Raw genomic sequence first — 21,076 nt, forward strand, 5'->3', positions numbered from 1 at the left:
CGTCATACGGAATTCTTGCTTCTCATTGGTCTAATTCAAGTACGCTCGCCCACCATTTGACGGCAACGACGACTGCGCAACAGCAGTAGCACCATGAGCGGATCACTGGAGTGACAATCGCGCCGATATTGATAGTTTTTTATATATATATTTTGTGAGTTGCCGGTGTTCTGTGAACCTTCGTTTACTCTTTAAGTGGCACTTATTGCGGAGGCCATGCGGCGAAGTAAGGCCGAAGTGGATCGTTACGTTTCCTCAATTCAGAGTTCCTCTCCCTCACTCAAAGAGGTAAGTTGACCCGGCGGCTAATGCTAGCCCCAAACATGTCAGCCAGCATGTGTCAGCCTGGGCACCTGGATACGTGAACGCTTATAAGATACAGTTACACCGACGGCAACGCGCTTTGCTTGAGTCCAGTATTCTCATCAAAGTTTCATTAATTTTCTCCGGCTAGCATAGCGAACGTTAGCGTGCCGGTGCGCGAGCTCCTCGTCTTCTCCTCCCCTTTTATCCTCGGGAAATGCGCGGCATGCAGGCTAGCTGTTTAGCCTCCACTTCCTCGGGCAGCTTGTTCTAGCTTATACAGTTTGAAGTGGTTACAGAAAAGTACGCCAGGGGACAACTTCACTCGCCATTATACATATTATAGGATAAGTAACTGTTATAGGACCTCCGTATCGTCATGCTAATGTTGCATTTAGTGTGAACACCCTCGAGCACTACTCAAACTAAAACATAAACGGTGAATTTTAACACCAACATTTGAAATATTCACAGAGAGCTGTTCTTATTGTTGTTAATTATATACTGTACATAGCACCCGTGATGTTGGAACGTTGGTTTCAAGTCACTCTTACTGTATATATGAAATAGTGATGATTACTCAGGATCCTGGTTGTGATATGTCAATATGCTAAACTTATTGTCAGTAGTTTTAGCACGAATGCAATAACATCGTCCCTCCCTTTCTTGCATCCACAAACAAAATATGGAGAGGCAGTAGGCGTGCCAGTGTATTTTAAGTTTCAGTTCTGCTGAATAGTACATTTGTTTGATCTTTAAAAGTTTTAAATCTCCTACATACGTTTTAAAAAAACAATCAAGCTTGACAGTAAGAATGGACCTAAAATACTTGTTGTTTGTCACCTCTCAACGGTATGATCCACAGTCTGGATAATACTAGGATCTCTAACAGTAAATGCCTATGCAAGTTTTATTACTGACCAGGTCCCAGAAATAACAGGAATTGAACAAAATCCACACAGGACTGAGGCACAAAAGGTTCTGCTGTTGTGTATGTTTCTGCAATGCTGTCTGTAGTGGATTTGTTGCCAATCAAAATAAGCCACACAGGTTGCTGCTGACCTCTCCAAACTTCCACAATTAAAGTATTCCTTCCATTCCGCATGTGGCACATCCTGCATGTCAAGGAATTGGTTGGAGGTTCCAAAAACAACAAAAATGGCTCTTGCACTCTCAATCAAATGCAATGATACCCAACACAATAAAAACATATTGTTGTTATCATGCAAACAAAGGTGCATATTATCATTATGTGCACACTGCACAGGTATGTAACATTATTTGTTTTCCTGGCAGTGTCACCACATAATCCAAACAAGTATCCATACAGGTATTTAATCATATCAAGTCAGTATTGCTAGATCAGGGCTGATGAACAGCCAGCAGACATCTTGTTATACTGTAATAGCATTTGCCATCATAGCATAATTCGAACTGGAAACGATTATTAAAATTGCTCATAATATTTAACTTTTATTTCTTTTTGTTTTTTTCCAGAAGCCAGTCAAAGGATTTATATTTGCTAAATTGTACTTTGAAGCAAAAGAATATGAACTTGCAAAAAGGTGAGCACATTATCTAGTGACTGCTGACTGCACATTTTATTGCTTCTCAATACTTTGATTGTAACCTCACTGTTTCATACTCTTCCTAGACATGTATCAGAGTATCTCAAAGTCCAACAGAGGGATCCCAAAGCACACAAATTCCTTGGACAGCTGTATGAGAGAGAAGGAGACATTAATAAAGCAGTAGGATGTTACAAGGTAGGAAAAAACACATTTGAGAAGAATGTGCAAAGCTTTTACTTGACCTTTTTTCCCCACCTTTGTTTTGAAAGTGCCTTGTCCTTTGGATCGATCACTTTTCTACAGGCTGAAGAAAAAAAACAGACTCTTAAAGGCTTTCCTTCTCTTCTGTATGTGTGTAGCGGTCAGTGGACCTGAACCCAGCCCAGAGGGACCTGGTGTTGAAGGTGGCTGAGTTACTGGTTAATACTGAAGAGTGTGACAGCAGAGCAGAATTCTGGGTGGAGAAGGCGGCAAAGCTGCTGCCGGGAAACATTGCAGTCTTCAACCTGAAGGTGAGGTTTCTTTCATCTGAACCGCCATTAAAAGCTCTGTGACATTATCTGTCAAACGTTTTCTGCAGCTCATCTGATACCAATCTACATTTGTGCCTCAATCAAAGCCTGTTCTGGCTCTCACTCTTTCATTAATAATAGTGTAAAATGACTTGGTTTATGACAGAGCTGTTAATAAAAATTAGACTGGCAGGTTGGCACAGTCAAGGTCATTAATGGGATTCATCAAAAGTGAAAAGGATTCTATTAAGGATATTATTTCTGCTACTACATCCAGGAGCGTCTGTTAAGTCGTCAGGGTCAGCAGGGTTGGAACCGACTTTTCGACCTCCTCCAGGCTGAGCTGGCAGTGAGGCCGAGTGATGCACATGTAAACGTGAAGCTGGTTCAGCTGTTCTGTCAGGATGGTCGACTCGATGAAGCTGTCAAGCATTGCCTGGCTGCTGAGAAAAGGGGCGCGCTAAGCCGTAGTTTGGAGTGGTACACAGTTGTGGTGCGCACATTGAAGGTGAGCATGGAATTAAAAAAAAAAACTTTGAAAGCTTTTAACCTTACCTCTAACCTATTTAACTTTGAAAATGGATGTACCCTTTTATTTCCCAGGAATATTTGGCTCAGCCCAGCATAGCCAGCAATGAAAAGATGTGTCGCCGTCTTCAGAGGGAGTTGCTGTTGGCCCACAGCAGCCTGCTGAGAATCTCACTGTCCGAGAGTCGAGTGCAGCCTAGTCTTGACGCACTCAAAGGGTTAGTCATGTTGACGTCTTTTATTATTGAATGCATACACTTGAAATGTTACACAGTGGGTAATATAAATGTGCGACTGATTACACTTGACATTTTGAAGAACAAAGTATTGTTGCAGTGGTGTGTGTGTGTGTATTAGAGGTGTTGCCAACTTCCTCCATCACAATAGAGCTATGATAAAGTTAAATAGAAACCATGGTGAATGTTTGTATTAATTCCAATAATACACAACTACAGGAAACTCTTTGTCATTAACAGTGTATGTGCTTTTGTGTGTGGGCAGTTTTGATCAAACGATGCACGTCCTGAGCAGCGTTGCAGGCCGCTACACCGACGATCTGTGCGAGGCGTTTGTGGAGATGAGAGGTCACCTCTACCTTTATGCTGCCACATTGCTGTTGAAGCTGGCTCAGGATCGCCAGCAATCCTGGAGGGTTGTTGCGGACTTTGCTGCACTCTGTTACCTGCTAGCATACCAGGTACTGACATACTTGTTAATCTAAATATACCCACTACCAGCCGGACCTGTAATGTAACTTAAATGCTGTCGTGCTGTTGCCCAAAGGTGGACAAAGCCACACTTTTCACTTAAACAGCTGCCTAATAGGACATAAGTCATGTCGTCTTTGTTCTTTTGTCTCTTTAATTTGTGTTTTATTTAGCAAACATTGCTAAGAACCTTTTGAAAATACTTTCCCACATTGATGTGTTTTGTCCTTCCACCAGGTCCCTCGACCGAAGCTTAAAGTTACTAAAAGAGACCAGTCAACGCCACAGCTTCTCGAACTACTGGCCAATGATCGACAGAGTCAGGCTGGACACATGCTGCTCAATATGAGCATGGATTCATCTACTTCAATCGGCGAGGTCTGTGCATTTGTTGTTTTAGTCAGTTTACTTGAAGGTTATAGCCTTTGTAGCCAGTTTTAGTAACAACAACAACATAACTCATTACTTCCCTTACATTTAAACAGTGATTTTTAGAAATCGACTTAATGATGTTATGTTGTTTGTGTGCAGGTGGTGGAGGCATTTGGAAACTGCAGTGGTCGGGACTCCCTGTCTGAACTCTTGTTTGGACCGCAGGCCTCCACTGGATCTTCATTTATTGCCAATGATGACATTCGTTCCATCAACACGTCTGTTCCAGAGCTATCTCAATTGGCCAAATATGACACTGGTAAAAACGAATAACCTGACCAAGTACTAATGTAGCTTTAAGATCTATATCACTAGGGTCTTATGTATAAATAACATGACACAATTGATCAATTTGTACAAACTAATGCAGTAGTATTTTAAGAACTTGTACATTACTGTATCGCATCATTTGTAGGCTCCATTCAACTGCATGGCGGTGACTTGCAACATCTGAGCTGGGTGGGGCTGCAGTGGACATTTCTAGCCCAAAGACCAGCGCTGCGGGATTGGCTCGGCCAACTTTTTCCAAGGCTTACCCTGGAAACTTCCAAACTGGACACGGATGCACCAGAATCCATCTGCTTACTCGACCTGGAGGTAGGTACCGCTATTTGGGCTCGATTGAAGGGTTTATATCACACAGGGTTTTCAGTGGAATTAGGTTTTTGCACTTATTTCCAAGGTTCAGGAAATCCCAGGAGTTTAACAGAATGTATGAGAGAATATATATTACATCAATCCTGTTACAGCATTTTATTAGAGCTTTCAGAATATGCACATGTTTTTCCATCACAGATTAAAAGCCTCAGGTGGCAATGGAATTAATCTGTGTAAGGGTTTATAGTGAGGATACATTTAATCTTGTTTCTTTCTTATTCTTTTTTATTATTATTATTTGACTTGGAAAAAAACTGTGCTGTCTTTGACTATTGCCTTGTTTCATTTGTTCAGGTGTTTTTACTTGGTGTGGTGTTCTGTAGCCACTGCCAGTTCCAAGAGACAGCGAAGATCAACCGTGGAATGAACCAGCAGCAACAACAACAGCTCTATGAGCCTCGCTGCCTTCCCCTTCCTCTCCTTCGCCTCTTAACCACTGACAGACAGAGGGAGTGGTGGGATGCTATCTACAGCCTCATTCACAATCGAGCAGCGTGAGTCTGACAACTCGGAGATAGCTCACACTGAATCACACTGAATCACACATACACAATATCAGTTGTATGTATGTAAGTTGTTAGTGACTATATAAATTAGCAAAATTCCTTGGAACACGCAACACATCGAAATATAATGATATTACAAATGATTATTGTGTTTGATTACTGTTTATTGATATTCACCTATGACGACACACATTGTCGCATTTGTGATGTAACTGCCATCCAAATATATTTTGTAATTTCTTATAGCCCCAGCATGTCAGCCAAGCTACGGATGATTGTTCAACATGGACTGAAAACTCTGAGGGCTGGAGAGAAACATGGACTTCAACCGGCACTGGCCATCCATTGGGCCCAGTCTCTTAACCAGACGGTACACAGATACGCAAACACAAGTTCAGGCAGTATTCAGCTTGAGTGTTGTCTCTTGGTGCAAGGTGGAATTCATGATTTGACACAAAGAGCTGCTTTTACTAATGAGACTTTTGTGAGCTTTAGAATAATCTAAAAGTATCAAATTCTCTCAAATGTTGTACTTGATTGCACTAGTGTATAAGCAACCCATTTTGTTTTGAGTAGTAGACATTCAGCACAGATGGAAAGACACTACTTGGATTTCTCATCACCTTGCCAGATACTGCTCAGAGACATCTGCTCATTTCTGTCACTCACTCCACTACTCATTAATGTGACTAACTTTAAGGTGTCCAAATAGCCCAATTCAAGGGATGTTGATTAACTGTTAGTCACTTAATTTCCATTAATAATTTAACCGTGCAAGATTATTATTAATAATATTAATATTAATAATAAGTTAACCAAATACATATTTTTTTTCCTATTTGTCATTTCTCTGTACCTCAAATACAGTGTAGTTACAGCATATACCAGCAGGGGGTGCACACCAAACCAAAGCACTAATGTTATCAGCAGAAGAGATCAAAGGGCAGTGAAATGAAGCCAGCTACACGTTTGCCCAGCCTCTCACTTTAAATAATGTCTAATATTTAAAGTGACCACCTATGAAAATATTTACGCATCTATTAACGATTAACAAATCATCGCTAATTATCCAATTTAACCAACTTTTAAATTTGCATACATAATCTTATGTGCTTACTTTTGAATGTGATATCCATTCGTGCGAAAAATTACTCAATGAAAATGAATGAATGAATCCAAAAATGAAATTACAACTGAAGAAACTACTTGGATGAAAAGTGCATCCTGTTTTGCTTACCTAGTGCACATTCTCTCTTTAACATTCAGTTGTTTTCGCTTGTTTAATTACCCAGGGTGATGGAGTAAACTCCTACTATGACCAGAAGGAGTACATTGGTCGTAGTGTCCACTACTGGAAGGTCGTCCTCCCGCTGTTGGAAAAAATCAAAAACAGACGCAGCATACCTGAACCCCTTGACCCCCTCTTCATTCACTTTTCCTCTAAAGACATTCAGGTTAGTATTATTTTTAGTAATACTGTTGGATTATTTTTGTTATTTTTTTATAGAATTTGTAACGGGTGTACACACCTTGTGGCCTTATCCTGAGTCTGCTGACTTTTGGCTCTTTAATTAACCATTTTTATACCAGCTTTTATCATTATTATTTAATAACATATAAAATAAATTTTACATTTTGTGATTTTTGTCAAATGTGATTCCCACTTGAGTCACTGTAGGAAATATTGCATGCACCTAATACCAATGCTCAAATCTCATCTTGCAGATATCATCTGTGAAGACTTACGAAGAGGAATTCAAGATAGCATATTCAGCTCTCCTCGATATTGAAGGCAGGACAGAGGAGGCCATTGCTACATTGGAAACCATCAATAACATGTCCTCCAACTGGCATTTGGCCCAGGTAAATCATTCTTGACATGGTCTACCTGATCAGCTCTTGATCAGGGTGCCCAGTTCCTGGACCAGCAGTAGTGCTGCCACCATCATAAATATTTCTTACATGCAAAACTACAGATGTGACCTGTGCATGTTCCCATTGGGGAAAATAGTCTTAAATGTTTGATCTCCAGTTTTAATGTTTTTATTCTGACTTAAGATTGATTTTATAATTCAGACTGTGACTTTGCTATACAAGTCCAGTTGTAATACATTTTATAGATGCCATTGGTTTAAATGTGAAGTAGTCTAAATCAGTAGTTTGTACATCCAGTACATAGATTTATGTTTTATGTCTTTTGCATTTTGGAAAACAATGATCCTCAATTCACAGGGATTTGTTAAATCAGACTGATATGCCTAAAATATTATAGCTGAATGTGTGCATGTCCTGATATTTTTTGTTTTGTTTTGTCTTTTTGGCAGATCTACCAGCGGCTGTCGGAGGAGGCCAGTAATGGGGTTGAGGAAACCCAAGATAGGTGCATCACTTATCTGAGAAAGTTCAGGACCTACCTGGCTAAGATCTACAATGCCAATGCTGATGACTTTGAGAAGGTACATATTTTGAACTTTTAAAATAATAGATCTAATGACACATGCGGACTCAGCTGTTTAGTTAAGATGTTGGCTTGGGTCACATGATACTTCTCGCACCAGAAACAGGAAATTACGTGTTAAATTTGGACAATAGATATTTTGAACCCAGCCTTAATTTACAGCAGTATAACAAGTGTGCATTTTATGTCTCAGCTGCCTGTGTCCATGGAGGAAGTTCTCGACCTCCTGAATGATGTGAACCAGCAGCTAGGAGAAAATGGGGAGGCAATGGATGAAGAGGAGGAGGAGAAGGAGGGTCAAAGAGGACCAGTCCACTCGAGTCCAGCTCATCCTACAGAAACCAGTGCCACCATTTCCCACTCACACATCAAGTTTTCAACTCCGTCTCCCAACAAAAGCATCATCTCTCCGTCCAAAAGACTGGTACGTTCAGGTTGTTTTTGAAATTGAATCAAAGTCCCTAAACTGAGGTTATAGAAATGTACCTTTAGAACACCAATTAGTCACTTGTTATCATTTCTTTCACTTCTTATTCAGATTTCTCCAAAGACGCCACCTCAGTGGGTGGAGGACCAGAAAAGTCTCCTTCAGATGCTGTGTCAGCAAGTTGAAGCCCTCAAGGTCAGTATAATAGTTTTTTGTTTTTTTTACTATCATGCAACCTCATCACAGATTTCACTGAGAGGGAAATATTCATATGTGCCAATATTGTCTTAGGCTTTGATAGACATTCAAAGCAGTAAATGTTGGAGATGTTCCAACAGCTGGCTGGTGAATTGTATTAATTTGTTGTATCTGCTATTGCTAAAGTACTAGAAACTAATGTATAATTTACACTTTATGTAATGTTAACTCACTTTAAGTTGCTTGTTTTGCAGAATGAAGTTCATGATCTGAGGCACAACGCTTCAGGGAATGCAAGCTCTCCTCATCATAAGATGTATGGGGAGAGCTACGGGGCTGAAGGCCTACAGGAGTCTTTTACACCAGTTCAGTCATACCATGGTGCCCCCCTAACAGGTATGTACACTACACTGAATAAAAATATTGAACTTTTATTTTTCCCCTTCAAGTATTGGACATATTTTTTGTGAAAAAACAAAAAATCAAATACATGTTTGTTTGTTTTAGTTGCCACCACAGGTCCCTCTGGGTTTTATAACCAGTCTCCAGCTTATAACTCTCAGTATCTCCTGCGCACTGCAGCAAATGTAACCCCCACTAAGGTGATCATTTTAATCCAGTTTACATTTTTATTTGAAAACTTGTTCAGTGACTATTGACTGACATTTTTCTTGTTTCTCTCTTTTAACAAAGGGCCCAATGTATGGTATGAACCGTATGCCACCTCAGCAGCATATGTATGCTTACCAGCAGCCCACTCACACGCCTCCATTGCAAACAGCCCCACCCTGCATTTACCCCCCACAAGAGCAAGTTTTTGGTGCCCCTCTGCGATTTGAATCACCAGCCACAAACCTACTTTCCCCATATAGTGAAGAATATTATGGCCAGAATGTAAGCCAACAAACCGTTAACCCGCCTCTACCTGAACCTGGCTACTTCACCAAGCCGTCTGTTGTCCCTTCTCAGACACCAAAGAGCGTAGAGGGTAAGCCCGTGGACTTTGGGAAACTGTCATTCAGCCAGCAAGCACCTGCTGAAGTTCCCAAAGTACCTGGTTTTGGAGCAGGGGTGGTTGCCCAGTCAACACCTTCAGCTGGTTTCAAATTCAACTCCAACTTTAAATCCAATGATGGAGATTTCTCCTTCCCAGCTTCTCAGGTCAAGCACAGTGAAACCCTACTTGGTCTCCTTACATCAGACATTCCTACTAAACAGGAGACTGTTGCAGAAGAATCTCCAGCTCAGGAGCAGCCCACTGGCCAAAGTGGCGTTTTCACCTTTGGTACTAAAAGTGTTCCAAGCTTCTCTTTTGTTGATACTACTCAAAGCACTGGTACTGGAAGTCTGTTCGGAAAAGTGAACCAGCCGTTTAAATTTGGTGATGTTGCCATGCCAGTGTTTGGGTTATCCAGTGGTACAGCAGAGGCAGAAAAAGCAGCAGAGAGTGACAATGACAGTACTCGTGGTGAGGATGAGGATGGCCCTCATTTTGAACCCATTGTACCTCTCCCTGATAAAGTAGATGTTAAAACTGGTGAGGAAGAGGAGGAGGAGATGTTTTGCAATAGAGCGAAGCTGTATCGATTTGACACAGAGACAAAAGAGTGGAAGGAGAGAGGTATTGGCAATGTTAAAATTTTAAAACACAGCACTAAAGGGAAGGTCCGCCTTTTAATGAGAAGGGAACAGGTCCTCAAGATCTGTGCCAATCACTACATCACTGCTGATATGCTCCTGAAACCAAATGCTGGTTCTGACAAATCCTGGGTGTGGAAAGCCATCGATTATGCAGATGAAGAACCAAGGCCAGAACAGCTGGCAATCCGCTTCAAAACTGTTGATGAGGCATCTCTTTTCAAAGCTAAATTTGAGGAAGCCCAGAGAATTGTTGTCAAATCACCTGAAAAGACAGTTCAAAAGGAAAAGGGAGAGGGAAGCTTAAAAGATTCTAAATCACTGGCAGCACAGTTCGCAATCAAAGAAGGGGAATGGGACTGTGATGTGTGCTGTTTAAGAAATAAGCCCACAGATATGAAATGTGTTGCATGTCAGAGCTCCAATCCCAACGCTACATCAAAGCCAGACCTTAATGCTGCTGGTGATGGCAAAGCCAGTACTTTTGCTTTCAAATTTGGAACCGGTTCATCACAACCTAGTAGTTCTGTCTCTACATTTACTGGCTTTGGGGCTTTTGGGGCTTTTGGAGATGGTAAGACCTCTTTTACATTTGGGACTGGCACCTCAAAACCTGCTGATACAGTAACCAGTTCATTTGGTTCTAGCTTTGGGGCTCAATTTGGAAAGAAGCCAGGACAGTGGGACTGTGAAACCTGTTCTGTGAGTAATGAGGCCACTGCTGATAGTTGTCTGTCTTGTAAAGCTCTTAAATCTTCAGCTAAAACAACTGTTGCAGCACAACCCACACCAGCTGCAGGGCCACCTGTAGTGCAGTCCTCTTCATCTGCTAGTGACTATGGGTTTGGTGCCCAGTTTAGCAAGAAGCCTGGGCAGTGGGACTGTGATGTATGCGAGGTCAGAAACGAAGCCTCTGCTGACAAATGTGCCGCTTGTAGTAGCCCAAATCCAACTCCTAAATTAAAAGTGGGTGCTCCAGTATCATCAAATCTGCCAGCAGTGTCGGGATTTGGGACCGAGTTTGCAAAGAAAGACGGCGAGTGGGACTGCGATGCTTGTTTGGTTAGAAATGATGCATCAGCTGCTAAATGCGTTTCCTGCCAGGCCCCACACGAGACACCTTCTATAGAAGCCATGTTTGGTAAGAAGGATGGAGAATGGGATTGTGACACTTGTCTGGTGAGAAACGATGGCTCTGCCAGTAAATGTGTGTCTTGTCAGACACCAAATCCCACTGCTAAAAGTACAACCAGCACTGCTCCCAGTGCCTCAACCTTTAACTTTAGCTTTGGAACCAAGACTCTGTCAAGTCAGCCAACCGGAACTGGATCCGCAATTCCTGCTGAAAGTGGCAGCACTTTTCAGTTTGGTCAAAACAAAGATAAAGGCTCAGCTGCTTCTTTCAAGTTTGAAGCCCCCCAGTCTGGCTCTAGTACCACCAGTTCTTCAGGCTTCTCTTTCTCAATGCCCATCCCTTCTGGTGGCTTCAAGTTTGGCATTCAAGACACTGAAACGGAACCCCCCTCAACTGATGATCCAGCACCTCCTTCAGGGTCAGCCTCCAGTTTTCTGAAAAGCATAGCTGACAAACACAACGAGAAACAAAATATATCTACACCAGCAGTGGACCCAGCTGAACAAGAACCAGAACAAAATCCATTAATTACTGGAAAACCCAATACATTCAGTTTTGCTGACCTGGCAAAGTCCTCTGGAGGTGATTTTCAATTTGGCCAGAAAGATCCAAATTTCAAGGGTTTCGCTGGAGCTGGTGAGCAGGTGTTATCATCATTTCAGGCAACCCCTACCAAAACAGTTGCCTCAAATGAGCTGGAGGATGATGACATGTATAAAACAGAAGAAAATGATGACATTCAGTTTGAACCAGTGGTACAGATGCCTGATAAGGTTGACCTAGTGACAGGAGAGGAAGATGAGCAGGTTCTATATTCTCAACGTGTCAAACTGTTCAGATTTGACACAAACCCCGGTCAGTGGAAAGAGCGTGGTGTAGGGAACCTCAAATTTCTGAAAAACAACGCCAATGGCAGGCTCAGAGTGCTCATGAGGAGAGAGCAGGTTCTGAAGGTGTGTGCCAACCACTGGATCACCACCACAATGAACCTTAAACCCTTGGCAGGCTCAGACAAAGCATGGATGTGGCTGGCCAATGACTTCTCTGATGGAGAGGCTAATCTTGAACAGTTGGCTGCTAAATTTAAAACCCCAGAGCTTGCTGAGGAGTTTAAGGAGAAGTTTGAAGAGTGTCAGAGATTGCTTTTGGATATCCCTCTACAAACTCCCCACAAGCTTGTTGACACGGGTAGAACAGCACATCTCATTCAGAAAGCAGAGGAAATGAAATCTGGTTTGAAAGACTTGAAATTCTTTTTGACAGATGAGAAGACAAAGATAAAAGATGATGACACACAAGCAGATATTACAACGTCTAGCAATGTTTCAAGCCTTGCAATCAAAGCTCATAGTGAAACTCTTGGTCCCACCTTGGAGTGGGACAACTACGACTTACGAGAAGACGCTTTAGATAACACTACTGACTCATCTGTCTATGCGTCGCCCATCGCCGGGAGCCCCCTAAGAAAAAATCTTTTCCGCTTTGGAGAATCCACGGGTGGATTTAGCTTCAGCTTCCAACCTGGCATTAGTCCCTCTAAGTCTCCTGCTAAGCTTAACCAGAGCAGATCATCAGTAGGTACTGACGATGAGCAGGATGAGGAAAGGGATGGCCAGTACTTTGAACCTGTAGTCCCCCTGCCTGATCTGGTGGACATTTCTACTGGAGAGGAAAATGAACAGATAGTCTTCAGTCACCGGGCCAAACTGTATCGCTATGATAAGGAATTGGGTCAGTGGAAGGAGAGGGGTATCGGAGACCTCAAGGTATTACAGCATTATGATACCAAACGAGTGAGGTTAATAATGAGGAGAGACCAGGTGCTTAAGATTTGTGCCAACCACTGGATCACGGCTGCCATGAAGCTAGAGCCTATGAAAGGTTCTGACAAGGCCTGGGTCTGGAGTGCCATGGACTTTGCTGAAGAAGGAGAGGGCAATATTGAGCAGTTAGCTGTACGATTCAAGCTGCTGGATACCGCAAACACATTCAAACAAGTATTTGAGGAGGCTAAGGTTGCACAAGATAAAAAGGAACTTATGACTCCAGTGACATCAGGACTTGTCACATCCCAAAACACTGAGCCCGAAGAATCGGCAAAGACTGCTGCCCCGGCTGTATGTGGGAGTGCAGCAATCGCTGTTCTGGAGGAGACCACGAAGGAACGTACAGAGCTTCTACCCAACAGTGTGCAATGTGTACCTGTGTCTCCAACACCAGTCAACTCTTCAAAGACAGTGGTGTCTCCTCCTAAGTTTGTCTTTGGCACTGATAGTCTTCAGAAGATTTTTGGCAGTCCTAAATCTCACTCTGAGACTGAGGAATCTCCATCCAGTTTGAAAGCCAGAGATGCTGGACTTCTTGCCAAGGGCTTGCCTGCAGCACCTGCTTTCAAAATCCCAGAGCAAGGTAAGAAGCAAAAGAAAATATCCTAACATAGATTTTCTGTGTTTGAATGAGTGTCAGGACTGTTTTTATTTTTACTTTGTTGTCTTGTTCCATCACCCATCCCATGTTCGTCGTAGTTGACCTGGCCAAACCCCTTTCTCGGTCTTCATTCACTAGGATAGGAATTTAATTAAAATCACAATTTTCCATTTGAAACGCATGTAGCAGTTATCATACTAAATGCTGTTTCTTTTTACTACATGCACAAGTATTTCACATTTATATTTGAACACCTTTGGCCTTGACGTTGATACAACCTCTCAATTAGTTTCTCTTCACCCAACAACCCATCACCCCTTAGGGCTGGATTTTAGGCTTTTCAAAGATAACCCAATGGCTTTTTGGACCAGCACTTCAACCAGCCAATTTGAACCCCCAGGTATTCTCATTACTACAGTGTGTGCTAACACTTATCAGCTATCACCTGACTGGCCCTTACTACTTGAAAGTAATAACCTGGATGCACGGAGTGGAAAAAACAGTGAAGCTAATGTGTTGCATGTCCAGAGTGCAAAGGTGCAGTTTTTTGCTGCACAGAGCATTTTAATAATTTAGAATAAAACTTCATCAATTGTCACAAGAATTGAGTGCCTCACACAGGTAGAAGTTGGAAAAGCACAGCATTTTCAGTACTTGCTAATTAAATGTGGATGTTATTATGTATGTACTGTATAAATACAGTAGTTACTGAATGAGTTAAAAAAAACAACACAGGATTAAATTTTATATCTGCCATCTTTACAATACTTTAAGTAGATTAGATCCGGTAAATGGGGAGTTATTTTCTCTTAGGTGAATGCTAGTTCAGTATTATTTTTTCTAATATGGAAATATGTGGAAAAACCCATGTCTAAATAAATTTAAAGGTAGTCTTGATTCTATATTGAAGTAAGTCAGATCTCATACATTAAACTTGATCATGGGTATGTGATCATTTAAAATTAAGACTCAAAACAGGATTTTAATCAGAGCAAATACACAATCTAAAGTGTAATAAGTATTGAAAAATGAGCTGAGAAGATTACTCCGTGTTCTCTTACAAAGGAGTGTGTGGTGTCAATGTCAGCACACTCCATTTTTAGTGCAGGATGTGTAGCAACAGTGTGAAATGCTATTCCCTGTGTAGTCTGGCCTCTGCTATTGATGCTATTTAATTTGACGATATCATGTGTCCTGGTGGAGTGCAAGAGCAGCACCTGGTGTAGCCTGCAAAATAAAATGGAAAACACAGAGACATGCATACAGAAATGCTGTCTCATCCAACTGTAAATGGAATGCATGCCATTTGTTTTTGCTGTGCATGACTTTTTTTGCGTGTGGAACTAACACCTGCGGTTATTAAGGGAATAAAGCGGATGCGGATTCATTTTCCGCTGCTCTTAGCAGTTTCCTTTAAGAGCCTGACGACATAATCTTTCTACCTCAACTGTATCTCTGTGTCATAGGGCCCCCACAGGCTGAAGGAAGAGATGCAGGGTCAGAGGATGACTCTGAAGTGGAGGTTGTGTTTGTCAGGGAACCCACTGCTCTACAGGCAGCTTTGGCCAAGAAACTCCTGCTGCCGCTCACCTTCTTCTGCTACCAGAATGAACCGGGTTACTCCAGTGATGATGAAACTGATGGTGAGAGCGAACGACATGAAACACGAGTATGAAAATGTATACTAAGAGAACGTCTTGGATTATTCACCACAATATTATGACATTGTTTTATTACATCAGTTTATTTACAGTATAGAAATAGAGCTTACTTTCTTTATTTAACTAATTATGTATTTTTATATAATTTTTATATCTCAGACCTCAGCTGGGTGTATTTATTTACTTATTTTGATAATGATTTGGTAATTCTTGGCCGTGTCTGAGGATGCTCTGGAAACAACTAATCTAGTTTCCTTTTTCTTCAGCTAAAATTCAATTCAGATAAAACCACTTTGCAAGTGAATAATATCTATAATTTGACATCTTAATCAAGAAATAATAATGTGTGCTGCTATTTATTTCATTTAACAGTAAATTTGAAAGTTCATAGGTAACAATAATTACATTTTACCATTAAAAACTATAATTTTGGGTAAAGAGCTTGTACATACTGGTGTATGAACAATTTTTATGGTGTCCTCTTTTTGTCTGTTGTTTGTAAGAGTGAAGTGGGAACAATAATTAACAGATGTTTCCTCTCAAAGAACATAACAAAAAAAATGTAATACTTGAATTTTCAGACGAGGATTACGAGTCTGCAGTGAAAGCGTTGAATGGAAAGCTGTACCCTGATCCTCCTGGGGAAGGAGCCGCAGCATGTAGTGATGGTATGTATGTCATATCTGCATTAGCTCATTCTGTATTGTGTTTCCTCATGTTCTTTTTCCATGTGTACTGCGGTTGCCACTCAGGTTGCTGTCTGTGTGTCTGTCGGCCTGTGTCCGGGATCGCTTTAATGTCATTACAACAGTTATTGTCACTGTACATGCACATAAATAGTGCAGAGTCAGTTAAAAGCCAAGAATGCCCGCTGTCAAGCGATGGTGTGCACCTTCTTTGATTTTGCAGCAATTTGGTTTAGTCCTCTTCTTCAAATCATTGTCAGCAGGCTGCACGCTGAGAGCTGTGATGCTGCTCGCCACAGTTCGAAGATCGTAATCACAAGTTCTTGATTTCCAGTTCAAAGCCTCCCATCCCTCCCACAGTCCCTTTAAAAAAAGTTTGTTGCTCCATATTCTTACATACAGACCCAGTTGCTTGTAGAAAGGCCACAACTTAGAATTAGCAACACAAATGCCAAAGCACGCCCTTACAGACACTGGATCTAGAGCTGCAACTAACGATTATTTTCTCGAGTAATCGATTGTTTGGTCGATAAAATGTCAGAAAACTTTAAAAACGTTGATCAGATCATTGATGATCTTGTCGAATGTCAAAATGATTCAGTTTTAATGATTTCTTTGTGGAGCAAAGAAAGCTTCAAAGCAATTAGTCGATGATCAAAATTGTTGACGATTAAATCGATTAATTGTTTCAGCTCTAACCAGATCGCTAGAAATTTGTTTTAGTGTCAATTCAATTCCATTTTATTTGTAGAGCCAAATCATAACATACATTATCTCATGGCTCTGTACATAGACAACATCTTGGAGAGCAGAGAAACCCAACAATTCACACAATGAATAAACACTAAATTCAAAGATGTGCAGCCATCTGCCTCGACCGGTTGGGGTGAAAGCAAACATTGGGGATATATGGGGGGGGGGGGGGACAAGAACACCGATGCATTGGGTTGTTTGTTTGAAAAACATCAAAGTCAGGAGTCCTTTGATGACCCGTGGCTGTACAACTTCAAAGTTTTTAAACACAGTTTGAAGTTATCCTTTGTTCTTGTACCCAATTCCTTTCTTCAACACCGTTCATCACAACCTTTCAAAGTCCCTCAATGTAGTTTTAAAAGTTCCTCAGCGCACTTGCTAAGATGCAGATTCTGCACCACTTGCTTGGATCAATGTCTGACACTTTAGGGTTGCGATAAACAACAATTTTCAACATGTCTACTGTTGCCATGACGGCAAGCGATTGTTCTCTAGCCCTGAACCTGTGTGTGTCGCATCCAGAGCCAGACTGTCAGGTGGTGTGGGAGAAGACGCCGACACTGCAGGAGGAGGAAAAGGCCAAGAGCCTCCAGCTTCCACCCACTTTCTTCTGTGGCCTGAGCACCACAGACAGCGACACAGACCCCGACAAGCCTGAAGACTTTGAGACCGAAGTCCGCAAAGCTCAGCAAGACCTGGTAAAGGATACAGTAGAATAATAATATAGTACAATTTCACACACAGCTATAAGCTTCTCGATCGAAATACTTTTTATTTTACAATATTTTTCCTCCCCCTATCCCTTTCCCTGGTGTCAGGATGCCCAGTTAACGATGGGCATTAACTTGAGCAGCACTGCTGTAGCCTCAGAAGAGCCAGCACCAGGCCCGTCATCCAGCAGCACAGACACTGTGGGCGGCACATCTACACCACAGGAGCAGACCTCAGAGCAGCCAACAGAGACTCAGAGTGAAGTGCGTAGCAGCAGCAGCAGCTGTCCAATCGACCTGTCAACGAAGAAGAGTCCAGAGCTGGAGTCCAACACCGAAACTGCAGTTTCTACCATTTCTACAGCCACTACGAGTCAAGGTATAGACACATACTGGTCTTCACTTTCCTGTACTTGTACTTTTTTTTATTATCAATGATTATTATTATATTAATTTGATTAATTGCTTCTTTTCCTAAAAACACTGAGAATCATCAGCTTCAGTTTATGTTCATTTCACGACACCATGTTCTTCGAATTCTGCAAACAGAAATAAGAGGTGTGAATAACGTATTTTTTGTTCAATCTGTTTTTCTCTGATGCAGACTCCACTTCCGACTTTGGTTTCCATTCACTTGGTGGCTCGTCATTTGCAGACCTGGCAAAAAACACAGATGAATATGCATTTGGAAACCAAGGTTAGCTCAAAGTTTGTCTCACAGTCGTTTTGACATGTATCCACCAAGTTATCTTTGCAGTAGAATTCTATTCACCACATATTGTTTTTGTTTGTTTGTTGTAGACTCGAGCTTCTCTTGGGCGAATGCTGGAGCAATGGTGTTTGGGGTCGCAGCGAACTCGGCACCAAAAAAAGGAGGTGACGACCAGGGCAGCGATGAAGAGGAATCTCCCAATAATGAGGACATTCACTTTGAACCAATAGTGTCGCTCCCAGAGGTCGTAAAAAATGTTTCCTAAAATGTGTCCTAACCATGAAGTGAATGAGAATGACAGCTCATCACACAATTGTGTGTTTCAGGTGGAGACAAAGTCTGGTGAGGAGGACGAGGAAATTCTCTTTAAGGAGCGTGCCAAGCTGTTCCGGTGGGACAGAGACCTTGGCCAGTGGAAAGAGCGCGGTATCGGCGACCTCAAGATCCTCTTCCACCCGACCAAACACTTCTACCGAATCTTGATGCGAAGAGAGCAGGTGTTCAGGGTTTGCGCCAACCATATTATCACAGAGGTGATGGAGCTCAAACCTATGAACGTTGCAGCGAACGCGCTACTGTGGACCGCCACCGACTACTCGGGTACGACTACACACGGCACCAGTTACCAATGAAGTTGGTTTCTGCATAGTTTCAGGCTTATGTGGGTTAGCTAGCACACACGCTATTCGATTTCATGCATCGTATGGAAATTAAGGCTTCCTAGTGCTGGCAGCTTATAGCTGTCACAGTGGAGTAACCATACGTTATTTATTACTGAAAAAAATGTACAAGATGTTAATTTACTCGGTGGATTGAAGGTTTAAACAAGGTGATGAAAGCCCACATCTCCAATCACAGAGAGACTGCAAATCCTAGACAATAAACACCCACACTGCTCTTGTTATTTTCCTGTCTCTTTAAACCAGTGGTTCAGCTGATGACGGTCTCTTGTTTTTCCCCAGACGGCGACGGTGCAGTGGAGCAGCTGGCGGCCAAGTTCAAAACCCCCGAGTTGGCCGAGTCCTTCAAGAAGACATTCTGCGAGTGTCAGAAAAGATTGGTTCTAAGTGAAGACTCTTGCCTCTCCTCGCCACAGATGTCTAGAGTTCAAGAGCACTCCAGGGACACTAACCCGCAGGTGTTTCTCCAAGTGTCCGCTGACGGCGAAATTCTGGGCACCGTTACCATAGAGCTTTTCTCCCACATTGTGCCGAAGACGGCGGAAAATTTCCGGGCTCTCTGCACTGGCGAGAAAGGCTTAGGACTGCGGGACTCGATCTTCCACAGAATCATACCAGACTTCATGTGTCAGGTGAGGAGGTTGTGAAAATTAGATGCCTTCAGTATCTTATTTTCGAATCAAGAGATAACCATTGTTATTTTCAAGCAGATACAGATTAGACTTGAAGAAGACATAAAATGTTATTATTTAACTGTTCACCGTTTCTGCTTGCCCGATCATAATTTTTCTGTGTGCCTCATAAAAATCACTTATGATTGGTTGACCAATGATCTTTGCACAGGTTTTTTTTAATTGTATTTTTTGCAGTTTGGTTTTGAGTTTTACGGTCAGGCTGCTGAACCAGACCACGGGACAATATAACGGCACACTTTGTGTCACTGTCGTATAAAACGGAGCAATAATCCTGCTGCTGGATCCAAGGCCTCTGTATTTCTCGTGACATGTTTGGGAAAGGGAAGGAGTTGTCTGTCTGTTTAGGTGTCACAGCGAACCTGTATGAGTTTTATAGCTGCTACAGGAAACAAACTCTAAACATACCTGCTTGTTATTCCCCTCCCCCCCCCCCCCCTCCCTTGGTGTTTCAGGGAGGTGACATCACGAAGAGCGACGGCACAGGAGGCAAGTCCATCTACGGCAGCAAGTTTGAGGACGAGAACTTCGACATTCGGCACACAGGCCCGGGTATTCTGTCGATGGCCAACCGCGGACGCGACACCAACAACTCGCAGTTCTTCATCACGCTGAAGAAAGCCGAACACCTGGACTTCAAACACGTGGCTTTCGGCTGGGTCCGGGACGGAATGAGCGTGGTGCAGCAGATGGGGAAGCTGGGCACGAAAGGAGGCACGCCTACAAAGAAGCTGGTCATCACAGACTGTGGGCAGCTGTGAATTTTTTAAATGTTAGGATCAACAGCTCAATTTAGGTTAGAACTCAAGGCCAACAAGGACTTTGGATAATCCCGTGTTCCCCATGTGGTTCATACACTCCTGCTAAACCTGAATCTCAAGTCAGAATTTGAATACTGATCACAGAACTGCTGGTCAAGACCTTCTATCCTATAAAATTGACTCCAATGGCCTGGATTTAGGAATTAAAAGAGAAATAGCTTGAGAAATATAGTTAAAAAGCTAATGACATGGTGTATTACCATGCGGGTGCAGGCACGTGGAACCATCACGTTGCTCTTTTGCATTTCCATCTTGATCTATCAAGAAAATTCCCATACTTTGTTTATTTTGTGTGTATAATTGTACATTGATTACTTTTGTAATGTCTATTTTTTCTGTCTTGCATGTGCTCAGTTTGATTGTACTGGTCCATTTCACAAGTTCCAGACATTTGCTTATTCTCTTTTGAAGAAGTCTTAACTAAAACACAAAGGTTGTTCTTTGAATGCGTCAGGTCGATTTGTTACCGTTCCCTCTGCATTCTGTCCAAACGGTTTGAACAAAGCAAAAAGCATTGCTTTGTTCAAATGGATTTGTGTGCAGATAATTCAATTTGGTATTTGCCCACGCACCGTTAACACGAGTCATCTCACAATGTTAACAAACATCAGGCGAGATTTTCCAAAGGCGATGGCGTTATGATTGGAGACGATCATAATTGACATGGAAGCGGTGCCTGTTGTACCAAAATAGTGTGACAAAGGAGAAATAAAGTTGCTTTACAATTAACACATGGTGTTTTTTTTAAAAGGCTTTCTTTTCAATGCACAAAAAATGTGGGGTTTAAAAACGCTCTCTGTAACACTGGAATAACCTGTAAGAACCTTTCCTTTTGTTTACTTCAAATGTGAACCAGCATCTC

General features: G+C 42.0%; 1 protein-coding gene across 1 annotated transcript; it reads left to right on the forward strand.

Annotated features, from left to right (window-relative positions):
* The first annotated feature begins 179 nt into the window (after nucleotides 1-179).
* Nucleotides 180-20,837, forward strand: ranbp2 (RAN binding protein 2). The gene is made up of 30 exons (XM_083908542.1): nucleotides 180-288; nucleotides 1,801-1,868; nucleotides 1,958-2,069; nucleotides 2,234-2,386; nucleotides 2,664-2,894; nucleotides 2,990-3,132; nucleotides 3,416-3,611; nucleotides 3,859-3,999; nucleotides 4,153-4,312; nucleotides 4,469-4,650; nucleotides 5,005-5,204; nucleotides 5,463-5,586; nucleotides 6,509-6,670; nucleotides 6,942-7,079; nucleotides 7,541-7,672; nucleotides 7,868-8,098; nucleotides 8,213-8,296; nucleotides 8,554-8,695; nucleotides 8,807-8,901; nucleotides 8,993-13,481; nucleotides 13,822-13,899; nucleotides 14,966-15,142; nucleotides 15,742-15,828; nucleotides 17,122-17,297; nucleotides 17,418-17,688; nucleotides 17,914-18,006; nucleotides 18,111-18,265; nucleotides 18,348-18,621; nucleotides 18,984-19,333; nucleotides 19,849-20,837. The coding sequence occupies exons 1-30, from the start codon at nucleotides 217-219 to the stop codon at nucleotides 20,152-20,154; spliced, it is 9,222 nt and encodes a 3,073-aa protein (XP_083764668.1). The 5' UTR covers nucleotides 180-216; the 3' UTR covers nucleotides 20,155-20,837.
* Nucleotides 20,838-21,076: the final 239 nt, after the last annotated feature.

The sequence above is a fragment of the Microchirus variegatus genome (assembly GCF_963457635.1).
Source record: "Microchirus variegatus genome assembly, chromosome: 22".
Taxonomy (NCBI): domain Eukaryota; kingdom Metazoa; phylum Chordata; class Actinopteri; order Pleuronectiformes; family Soleidae; genus Microchirus; species Microchirus variegatus.

What these genes read in the sequence shown, in the direction of transcription:
- ranbp2 (XM_083908542.1), top strand. Translation starts at nt 217, where the DNA reads ATGCGGCGAAGTAAGGCCGAAGTGGATCGTTACGTTTCCTCAATTCAG. An exon ending in ATTGGCCAAATATGACACTG is followed by an intron (nt 4,313 to 4,468) that starts GTAAAAACGAAT and finishes CATCATTTGTAG; the next exon opens with GCTCCATTCAACTGCATGGC. An exon ending in CAAATGTAACCCCCACTAAG is followed by an intron (nt 8,902 to 8,992) that starts GTGATCATTTTA and finishes CTTTTAACAAAG; the next exon opens with GGCCCAATGTATGGTATGAA.